General features: G+C 33.7%; 2 protein-coding genes across 2 annotated transcripts; both read left to right on the forward strand.

Annotated features, from left to right (window-relative positions):
• The first annotated feature begins 465 nt into the window (after positions 1-465).
• LOC145168639 (NFU1 iron-sulfur cluster protein) lies at positions 466-1,580 on the forward strand. Its single transcript, XM_079087400.1, has 4 exons — positions 466-545; positions 669-796; positions 877-1,161; positions 1,253-1,580. The coding sequence occupies exons 1-4, from the start codon at positions 528-530 to the stop codon at positions 1,341-1,343; spliced, it is 522 nt and encodes a 173-aa protein (XP_078943526.1). The 5' UTR covers positions 466-527; the 3' UTR covers positions 1,344-1,580.
• Positions 1,581-5,993: 4,413 nt separating this feature from the next.
• Positions 5,994-8,361, forward strand: LOC145168640 (calnexin homolog). The gene is made up of 6 exons (XM_079087401.1): positions 5,994-6,209; positions 6,315-6,384; positions 6,567-7,690; positions 7,786-7,857; positions 7,928-8,044; positions 8,121-8,361. Exons 1-6 carry the CDS (start codon positions 6,111-6,113, stop codon positions 8,208-8,210), a joined length of 1,572 nt encoding a protein of 523 aa, XP_078943527.1. The 5' UTR covers positions 5,994-6,110; the 3' UTR covers positions 8,211-8,361.
• The last annotated feature ends 3,206 nt before the right edge of the window (positions 8,362-11,567 follow it).

Below are 11,567 nucleotides of genomic sequence, written 5' to 3' on the forward strand. Positions count from 1 at the left end.
CTTTTCAAAAACTTTAATTATCAAACTATCTTCATTATGAATTATACAAATTTACAAAATAAGTAATACATTTGTAAAATTGTTAACTCTTTCCTTTCCAACACTACGACATAAAAGCAACATTTTTTTATTATATTTCCCAACTCAATATATAACATTATCAACTTCCATTTTTATCTATTAAAGATACATCATAAAGCAAAATTATTTGAACAAGACGTTAATTTTGCAAAAAGAAAAGAATAATTATAATTTTGAAAAAAAAAAGCATAACCCTCATTGGTGATCGAGTTCGTTAATGTCACAGTTAGGAACTACACGTGCTTCTTCCAGAGCTCTCCACGGGAAACGTGTACCCATTTTCCTACCGCCACGTGTCTCCATAGTCTCTTCTCGAAAATACGTGTCTCTTCTTCCCCAATATATACACCACATCACCTCGAGAATTCACCATCTGAAAATTAACAACAACAAAACAATCCATCAACAATTTGTTATCAACAGTTCAAAGAGTCCATCATTCTTCTATGGCTTTAAGAGCAACTGTGAGTCGTCATCACCTTTAACTCATGTTTTTTCTTCAACAATGAAAATTGGAATCATTTTTGTGAATTTTGAACCATTTCCTTATCTAATTGTGTTCAAGTATCTGTCGGTTTACCTTGCAGAATTTGGTGAAATCAATGGTGATTCGGTCAAGAGGAATGACAGCGTTTTCTACATCAACCTCCCCCAAGATGAAGGCTTACTCCCCAACCGCTGATCACAGCTATGCCCACCATAATCCGAAACCCAGGTAATTAATGTCATTCTTGAACTGAAATTATGCGACTTATATGTGATTTGTATATGATATCGAGAGTGAAAAATTAATAGTCCGGTGAAAGGTGCATATGCACCGGTGTATATCTCGCTGGGGTTGATTATGATGTCGGTTAGCATCGGAGTGTTCACTGCCACGCATCAGCTCAGGAGGGCGCCGAATGTTTCCGTGAAGAAGTCAAAGAGAGAGACTTTGCCGGAGCTGGTGGAGCCGGAGAAGGTGGCGGAGGAGTCGAATGAGTTCATCAAGAAGTCGTTCTTCAGGAAGATAGCACATGTGCAGGAGGCGGATCGCCTGCAAGTCATGCCTGATCCTATCCGAGGAGATACTTACACCATGTAAATATTATTAACAAATACTTGCTTCATCAAGTAATTTTTTCCTGAGTTATGGTGATAATTGAATCGAGTTGACATGACACTATGACAGGCACCCGAAGCCATATACAGAGTCGCTGAAATCGGTGGGAGTGGAGGTGGAAAATAAGCCGTTTGTTCAGCCACCACCGCTGAAACACTGAAGCTGTCGTTCGTTTGTTATCTTTAACAGGGTGTCGTACACGTGGTTACTTTTTGGTTGATTTTTTCATGGTTCAAGTTGGGATCATATGCCTGTAAATATGCAAAAGCTGTTTCTACTTGGTGATTCATAGTTTGAATTGCATCCAAGTGATGATGGGGTCAACCTCGTAGTGTATATTTGAGAAGAAACGTTTTACTTTTGTGCTTATTGATTAATGCGTGTTGATATCTTTTAATCTGAAAGAGTTGGTGATGAGTGAATCTATAAGTGGGTCTAAGAGTTCGTAGAGAGATTTGTTATGTTTGCAACTGAAAAAGCTAGCCTAGCATCTTGGATTAAGATGGGAAGTAGTACGTATTAATATTGAAAATGTTACATAGTGATAGTATGCATACACATTCAGGACATTAAACGAAGTAACGAACTCGAACGACATCTGATCAAATAATTCAAATGTTACTGATACGAATCTTCAAAATCAAAGTTTGTAGTACCCCAATTAACGAACTCTTAACGATGTGAACTTATTCTCTTAACAAAATGGTCTTCGTATTCTTTCTAGCATTTAATATCCTCCGGACTGCACTCACGAGTCACGACCAAGCATGTATCTTGCTTAAATATTCCAAAATAAAGATGGGATATTAAAGAGTGAAAACTTCAGTCGAATATATGCGACCTAAATTTCAACCAAAAAGTTGTATATTGGTCCAAATACCTTGAGACAAACTCCAACTATCATAGTAAATATAAAATGAAATTGGTGCATCTTCAACCGTAATTGTATTTCAACCGTATATTAAAATGATGTAATTGTATTTCCACAATAAAACCGTATATTAAAATGATGTAATTGTATTTCAACAATAAAATGATGTTTTTTAGTAGTCAAATATATTAAGGTTATCCAAGTAAAGGTTGGTTGAAATGAAAAATAAAAAAACTACACCACCACAATGGTGTTTCTTAGAGTATCTCCAATCCATCGTCGAATCAAAAATTTTCTTTATTTCTTTTTTTATTCTACTCCAATTCACCCTTATTTTGTCTTACCTTATTTCCATCTTCTTTATTTCACCACGACATAATGAATACTATTTATTTCTTTTAAAATAGAAGTATCAATTGTCGATATGAATAATATTTCATCAAATATGGAGGACATAATGAACACTATTCATTTCTTCCGAAATGAAGTTGAAGTTTCAATTGTCGGTTTTAGTCTCTTCCTTTTTTATTTTATATATTTATAGTTTATTTTTATCTATTAGTTATAATTCAAATGTAATATTTTATATTTTATATATTAAATCATATTAATTAATCATAAAGGTAAAGTTTAATATTAATGTATCGAATTCACATAAAAAAAAATATATATATTAAAAACTTCAAACACGTTAACATCTTATAAAAAACTTCAAACACGTTAACATCTTATAAAATTATATAATCGAATAAGGCACTTTTATATATACAACATTTTCATATATAGTTCATGTCAATCAAGAAAAAGATAATTTCTTTTCATATATACTAGTTCGGTCTTGTTTTATTAACGTTTTTCAGGCCTGATCCAGTTCTTACCCAAAAACTAGAAATTAAAAAGCAATGAAAAAGGGAACCAACCCTATTATAAGTACTTCCGGTTTGGTCCCGGAAGGATCTGGTTTTTCAGTCCAGTCTATAAAATACATTAGCGAATCATTTATAGAAAATTTATTCCAACACAAACATATGTATTAGTTTTTTCAAATGTAACTGTAATATTTGTAAAAGATGTATGTATACCATTTATTTATAAGTATGTTATAAATATAATTGTATTTATTTAATAGTTATTCTTAATAAATTAATAATTAATTCAAATTCATTATATATGAACATTTTATTTTGTTATAATTTTATGATAACATAATTGATAATATTATTATAATGAAAAAGATAGAATATATATTTTTTAAAATTTAACTAGTAGAAAATGGGGTTAAGAATGGAATAGGGTTGCAGATGAAACACTATTTACCCTATTTTTACTCCATTTTAGAGAAAATAATTGAGATGAGTTGGAGATGGTCTTATAAAACTATTAAGTACGTCAATATTAAATATGTTACAATAGCTTCCAATAATAAAGCTTAACGATCTTCAAAATTGATTCCACCTTGAAATAATGTCTTTCTTACTGACATCAAGTGAGTCTCGGTAGATAACCGACTATTGAAACATAAATATATATAAAAAACATGAAAATGAAAATTAAAACTGAGGCGAAGCTTCCAAACTTTTAATGGTTTTCATCAAAGAACAAGTGACAAGATCTTAATACCCTAACATTTCCAAAACCGATAACATCTAAAATATGTAGCACCTTTAGCATATTATGCATCATAAAAGACAGGACCTATAATCATGCAACAATAGGAAAATAGCCCACAAGGCCAAATCTCTTCCTGCTCCAGAACAAACAATATGTCTCTTGCCTTTAAAAGCATCTAATGTATCATCATAATCAATTTGAGCTAATACAACTTTCACCTTTACTTGTTATAGAAAAATAGGAAAGAATGATCTCACAATCCAAAAGTAGAAAATCATACTTCATAGAATCCATGAGAAAATTGATTCATAAACTTGTACATATTTAGGATAAAAATCAATAATAATGTAGCTTGTTTATGGGATTACCAAAATTGATCTTAACTATAAGAAGCCCAAGGGTGAAATTCGATTATGGTAGATGTAAGTATAGGATGAGAGAGTATATGAAAAACGACTTAAAATAATCCTTTGTAGGGTTGTAGAAAATCAATTGGGTTTGTTTTTGGAACAAGGGTTTTGGACTCTTGAAACCTTGGCTTTTATACTACTTGTTATAAATGTTGATAAACCTAAGAAGCGAATACTAATAACCAAGAACATAAAATATTGGTGGAAACTCTTGTAGGAAAAAACCACAAGGCTATATTTGTGGTAAAGGGGTTTCAACAGAAGGATGGGGTCGATTGTAATGAAATATTCTCCCCAGTTCTAAAAATGACCATAATCAAAAGGTCATTAGTATCGTAGCTTCGAAAGAATTGTGTATGTAACAATTGGATGTGAATAAAACTTTCTTGCACGGTGACCTTGAAGAAGATATTTATATGGCACAATCAATCAGTTTAAAAATTGCTAGAAAAGAAAACAAGGTGTAAAAATTTAAGAAGATTATGTACAGATTGAAGCAAGCTCCAAAGAATGGTACTTGAAGTCTAATGATTTCATGAAGAAAACGGGTACAAAAGATTTGAGAGTGATCTGATCATTGTCGTTACATGAAGACCTCTTATATCACAATGTTTTATTCTCTTGCACAACCATCTTGGTGTTTTATTTGCTATTGTGATCGATTTTGGGTAAGTTTCCTTTTCTATTGATATATATACATGAACAAATAGGCAAAAGTTAAAACGGTATTTTGTGATAGTAAAATAAGTTTTGAGTAACTTTTTAATAAAATATAAAAATTTGAATCTAAGGCTCTAAGGATGCGGAGCGGGGAAGGAGTGTGGGGGACGAAACCGCACTCGAAAACACTATATTGGTGTTGCGATTCGTCTGGCGTGCGGAAGGGGCAAGGGGTGGCTGCCTCGCCCTCTCTCCTGTTATGATTGTTCAACCTTTTTTTTCTTAGTTTTTTTAATATTTATAAAATTATATATATTAAAAAATTATATTAAAATTTATGGTTTTTAATTTCTTGCAAAATGAGTATAGGATTTGAATATTATATATTTTAAAAAAATAATAAAAAATTGAAAGGTAGTGAAACTTGCTTTTTGGTAAGTGAAAGATGAATGAGTAAAAAACTGACGTTACATTAAAAAATTGAGTATACCTTCCGGTCTAAAACAAAGAGGTGAAAGACTATTTTTTTTAATAAAATATAAAATTTTGAATCGATAATTTTTTCTTTAACCAAATTATAGCCAACTCCTTTAGCACAAAATTTAATAGAATTTAGTTAAATTCCAAATTACTTTGATTTCATCATTCGAATGCAACTTTTACAATTCAAGTTCTTTAATTTTTTTCAAATTCATGTGATTTTTTATTTTATTTTTTCAAATTCATCTTTTTCAGAAAATAATTCAATTTCAGCCAATAAAAATACCTTAAAAATTATATAGGGTGTCAAAATGATAGGCGTGTTCGGCACGAAACTTTTGGGAGCGTTTGAGAGCTTCTAGCTTCTAGCGTTTGACAAAACGCTTTGTTTTGAACAGAAAACCTCCTTCGGCACTACAAGCTTCTACCGTTTAGTTCAAACAAAACGCTCCAAATCCAAATGTTACTTCACGTAGCGTTTGACAAAACGCTATAAACTACAAGCTACCCGCTACCAGCTAAATTTGCCGAACATGCCCAAAATGAGGTGTCTTTTTAACCAGCCCTATTAATAATTATTTCCATTTGGATTTGTATTTTAAATTTGTTGCCGATAAACCCCGCAAAACCCCGAATTGTTCCCATCCTAAACGAAGCCCATTCTACGCATTATAGCCGTTCATCTCGGATTGCTGCATACGACGCGAGCCATGTTTGAAAAGGCAACGTGGCAATCTCTGATTGATTAATTTCCGCGCCATGCGATATTTTTGGTTAAACCATTTTGACGTAACCACTCCCGAGATCCATATATCTACTACACACTTAACAAACTAACCAAAAGAAGAAGCCATTCAGATCGGAAGATCGACTCTGGAATTCGATTCCTCGGATTATGGAAGAAAGCAAACAGAGAATCTGTTGTTTGCAGTTCTTTTGTTTCATTTTGATCGGTTGTTTCGCTTTTCAAACTTTCGCTTCTTCTGCCGGCACTGTAAGTGACCTAATTAACAATCAATGAATGTGTGTTCTTATCGCGTGTTATGATATGATTCCATTGGTTTCTGAAGTGCTAATGCTTTTGTTTTTTTCGTTTTAGTTATTTTACGAGTCGTTTGATCAATCCTTTGAGGATAGATGGACCGTGTCTGAGAATGAAGAGTATTTAGGTTAGATATGTTCAGATCTACAATCTGTTTATTGTTAACTCTGCTATTTGTTTTGACGCATTTTTTCAATTGTAATCAATTGCTAGCATCTCATGATTGTAATCTATGCGATGTACTATTATTATACATCATCCTGCAAATTCAATATCGGAATCAATTGATTCATTCATGTGGTTACTCAGGTGTATGGAATCACTCAAAGAGCGAGGGACATGATGATTATGGGCTTCTTGTAAGCGAGAAGGCTAGAAAGTACGCAATCGTTAAGGAGCTGGAGAAGCCTGTATTGGTTAACAACCGTACAGTTGTTCTTCAATTCGAAACTCGCTTCTACAACCAGCTTGAATGTGGTGGCGCATATCTGAAGTACCTCCGGCCTCAAGAATCCGGCTGGACTCCCAAACAATTCGACAGCAATTCTCCTTACTCAATCATGTTTGGCCCAGATAAATGTGGCTCCACAGAGAAGGTTCATTTCATCGTAAACACCAAGTTCCAGATGAATGGAAAATACGTCGAACACCATCTCACCTATCCTCCTAAAATCCCTTTAGACAAAATGACCCATGTCTATACTGCCATATTGAAACCTGATTACGAAGTGAGTATCTTAATCGACGGAGAAGAGAAAAAGAAGGTGAATATCTTGTCACCTGAAGATTTTCATCCACCGATTGTTCTCCCAAAAACCATTCCCGACTATGGCGAGCACAAACCTGAAGATTGGGACGACAGCAAACAGATTCCCGACCCAGATGCCAAAAAACCCGACGATTGGGATGAAGATATACCAATGGAGATTCCAGATGAAGAAGCTGTGAAACCAAAAGGATGGTTAGAAGACGAACCAGATGAAATCGATGATCCGGAGGCGGTGAAGCCGGAAGATTGGGACGATGAGGAGGACGGCGAGTGGGAGGCTCCGAAAATCGACAACCCTAAATGCGAGTTCGTAGGGTGTGGAAAGTGGCAAAGACCAATGAAGAAGAATCCGGATTACAAAGGTACATGGAAAGCTCCTCTTATTGATAACCCTAACTACATGGGAGTCTGGAAGCCTCGCCAAATCCCAAATCCCGAATACTTTGAACTCGAAAACTTCGCAGTTGAACCCATTGCCGCCATTGGAATCGAAATCTGGACAATGCAAGAAGGAATTTTGTTCGACAACATTTTGATCGCAAATGATGAAGCGACTGCAGCATCGATTAGGGATACGACATGGAAGCCGAAGTTTTTAGTAGAGAAAGCGAATCAAACAGCAGAAGAAGACGCTGCTGGTATTGAAGGTCTCAAGGATATCCAGGTAATCAACCAACTTAAACAAAAGTTCAAAACATGGTTTAATGGTTTTCATTTCACTTTCTTTGTTTTGATAAATTTGATTATGAAATTTTGCAGAAATCTGTGTTTGATGTGCTTTACAAGATTGCTGATTTACCTTTCTTGAGTGGACACAAGATGAAGGTTATGGTAAGTTATTAGGGTTTTTTTTTTTCTTTTCATGAGTATTTGGAACTTAATTTTTTATTTTTTTGTCTAGGAACTTATTGAAGAGGCCGAAAAGAAACCAAGTCTTATTGTTGGCATTATACTTTCACTTGCTGTTGTTGTTGTTAGTCCCTTGTTGAAGATCTTGTTGGCTACCAAAAAGAATCAAGTGAGAATTAGCAAACTTTTTTTATTACAACTTTTTTAATGTTTCGTGTTCTAATTATTATTTAAAAAAAAAATAGACAAAGGGGAAGGAGGGAGGTAAGATGGCGACCGCTCAAGGCGAGGATGCAACTTCTCCTCGTAGGAGGAATACCAGGCGCGATGGTTGAGCAGATTAGCTTCTTTGGTAGAATCAAGGCATTAGTTTTGACTGAAGATTTAATCTAATTAGAAGTTGTTTTTTTTTTCTTTTTCAAAAAAAAAAATAAATAAATACATAAGTGAGAGTTTTTTTTTTTTACGAAAATAAGAGTTGGTCGTTTTTAGAGGTCTTTTGGCAACATGTTAAATCAATCAAATTGTAATTGATGCAACCAAGATTTGAGTATACAATGTATCCTTGCATAAACATATAACATAAGTACCACAAAGGTATAGCTAGGAAGATTGGGGCATTAATTAGGCTATGGATAAAAACAAGACACCATTCGGATCAAAAGCCTAACAAAAGTAACATATTTGTTGATGAGTTTAATGTCATCAAACATTATAGAGTTTCCTAAGTCTTCATGTTAAAGCGAGTACTTAAATATGTTTTGAAATGTTGACGGGCATGACCATCAAGGAAAAATTCAAACTTTGGAAACCAACATTGAGGTGGAGCTCATAAAGTGAATTTCTTAACCTTCAAACATGATTATCATGTGATAGTTAGGAAACTTCATGTATACCTCTTTTAAAAGGTCACCATGTAGAAAGACATTATATGCATCCATTAGATGCAATTCCAGTGTCAATTACATGCTAGACCAAAAAGGTATGTATTGATGGAGATAGTATGCAAGATATAAACAAATTATTGTATTGTTGATTATGTGTGAGACTAGTGGCTCACACACTAAGTCATAAAAGATTCAAAATAAATAATAAATATTTATAAGATAATTTTGTTATTTATCAACTAAAATAAATAATAAAACAAATAGTTTATTTATTATTTATTAAGTCAAAGAAAAACTAAATAATTGGCTTATTTAATAATTAAATAAAGAGTTCATTTAACAAGCCAAATAATTAATTAAATGGTTTTAGGTTGACTTGATTAATGGTTTAAAGGCTTGCCTAAAGCCTACGATTAATACAAAGTATAAAAGAAAAACTTCTTGGGACTTTTCTGATGAGAATTCTCAAGAAGCTAATTTTCTTCATTTCTTTTCCCAATCTAAACCACAAAATTTCTATCCTACCTCCTCAAGTTGATCGTCAGTTTTGGAACAACGAATAATCATATTGGTTTTGCTTTGATTAATTGATTGTCTAGCAGCTATATGGATTGAATTGTGTGGATATGTCATAGTAACAATATATTTTGATTGTTATCACTACATCAAAAGTAGATCTCAATATGGTTGTATTAGTTAATCATAATTGTCTAAGTGGATCAATGGTTCTTAGGTTTGTTTAAAAATTTTAAATACTATTTTTCGCTGCAAATCTGGTTTGTTTAATTTTTTAGATTTCATCAAACCCCAACATGTAATGTGACCAGTTATTCTATAGGAGAAAAAGTTTTAGTACATTCGATGCCTTCAACTTTATGAGTTCCAAACACGACCAAGCATACCATATGTCACTCTACGATGTCATCCTAATTATATATAACCTTGTACACATATTTTTTCCGTATAACTTTGTTTCCCTTTAGTGAAGTTTCAATGGTCCAACTTCTATTTATCCACTAATGCTCATATCTCCTTTCACATTGCTCTACACCAACCTTTGTAACACATATGTTTGGATGTTAGATGTTTTTAACCTTTAAGTGAGAATATAACATTTAAGTAGTTAACTATCAGTATTAAATGACATCTTAAGTGTAAATTGAATAAACATATAAGCAATGGATAATAGAAGATATTTCACTTGGAATAAATTAAGGTATATTGACATTTCGAACTACATTTTTTCTTATTGTTTTAGCCATATTTGTGAAATATAGAATCTTTAGGTAATTATATGAAAATAACCTTAATTATGAGGATTAAAATGCCACTAATATCAAACCATCTCTTTATTAATTTGTGAATCAAGTTTGTTCATTGGATTTTAAAAAGGTTTTGAGCAACTTGAGAGAAAATAGAATAGAGAAGTCTTTCATCTATGTTTGATCGTAAGTAATTAGTGAAAACGTAATCTTAAGTTAAATATCATCATTACAGAGTAATCAATCAATTGGAGATCATCGAGGTAATGATTTCTATCCATTGTAATGAATTTGTTGGGTTTTTGGAAAATTTTGGAAGAATCGTCCATTTCCTCGAAGATTTGATTATTCAAATGTGTATAAGAATGTTGGAATTACGTTCTATATCTACCTATGGTCTTCGGTCGATTGCAATAACATTTATTGAGTTCAAATCAGTTTTAAGAAGCATAATTGCCAAAATACGATGTTAAGAAATTATACAATGTCACACCCTCGGACCAGACGGCGGAAACGTCCGGAGGCGGGTGACTGTTGGGTTAATCGGTTTTGGTATAGGAGAGTTGTCTTTTATTAATTCTCAGTTTTAGATTAGGAGTCAAAGTCTTTTATTTTATTGTTTTAGAAGTTTGAGTAGGTTTCAATTTCTTCTAGTATAAAATAGGTGTCAAGGGTCATTAGTTTTATTTTCAATTTAAATACTTACGTTTTAATAAAAACTTTGTGTGCAAGTCAATAACTTCTTCACCTATTTTATTCTTTGTTTCGTTTCTCCTTTATACACCAGAAATTTTTCTAGTTTATTTTTTACACTTGGTATCAGAGCGGTTTCGTTGAAGGGGGTGTGATTCGAGGTTAATTAGAATCAACCCCGGTTTCTTTTAATCGGGTTTGTAAGAGACTAACCGGAGGCGCGGAATAAACGGACGGGAATACGTCAAAGCGGGTGGCTTTGATTTGGTTCGTTTTGCGGGTGACGCAAGACGGTAAAGGTGGTTGTGACCTTGTCTTGTTGTCCGGTGGAAGAGTGCTCTCGGAACAAGCTTGATTAAAGAAGTCGGGGTTAAGGAGAAAAGAATGTCGTTGGTTAAAGAAGGAGGTTCGTTGACATATCAAGTTCCAGTTTTGACTCCAACGAATTATCCGGTGTGGGCGGTCAAAGTCAAGTCGATTATGGATGCACATGGCATATGGGAGACGGTCGAACCGAAGACGTTAGATAAAGCACCAGATCAAAAGAAGTCAAAACAAGCTCTTGCCTTTTTGTTTCAAGCGATACCCGAAGACATGGTGTTGAAAATGGCGAGTTACACCGACCCAAAGCAAGTGTGGAATGGGCTAAAAACACGGTATTTGGGAGTGAATCGGGTGAGAACGGCTCGACTTGCAACCTTAAAAAGGGAGCTTGAAAGTTTACACATGAAGGAGGGTGAAACGGTTGATGATTTTGTGATGAAATTATCCGGTTTAGCTTCAAAAGCAAGGAGTCTTGGATATGAGCTTGAAGAAGGTGATTTGGTAAAAAGGTTACTAGATTCGATGC

Source organism: Lactuca virosa, chromosome 4 (assembly GCF_052849685.1).
Source record: "Lactuca virosa cultivar CGN04683 chromosome 4, Lactuca_virosa_CGN04683_v6, whole genome shotgun sequence".
Lineage (NCBI taxonomy): Eukaryota > Viridiplantae > Streptophyta > Magnoliopsida > Asterales > Asteraceae > Lactuca > Lactuca virosa.

What these genes read in the sequence shown, in the direction of transcription:
- LOC145168640 (XM_079087401.1), top strand. Translation starts at nt 6,111, where the DNA reads ATGGAAGAAAGCAAACAGAGAATCTGTTGTTTGCAGTTCTTTTGTTTC. An exon ending in TCGCTTCTTCTGCCGGCACT is followed by an intron (nt 6,210 to 6,314) that starts GTAAGTGACCTA and finishes TTTTCGTTTTAG; the next exon opens with TTATTTTACGAGTCGTTTGA. An exon ending in GACACAAGATGAAGGTTATG is followed by an intron (nt 7,858 to 7,927) that starts GTAAGTTATTAG and finishes TTTTTTGTCTAG; the next exon opens with GAACTTATTGAAGAGGCCGA.
- LOC145168639 (XM_079087400.1), top strand. An exon ending in CACCATAATCCGAAACCCAG is followed by an intron (nt 797 to 876) that starts GTAATTAATGTC and finishes AAAAATTAATAG; the next exon opens with TCCGGTGAAAGGTGCATATG. An exon ending in CGAGGAGATACTTACACCAT is followed by an intron (nt 1,162 to 1,252) that starts GTAAATATTATT and finishes ACACTATGACAG; the next exon opens with GCACCCGAAGCCATATACAG.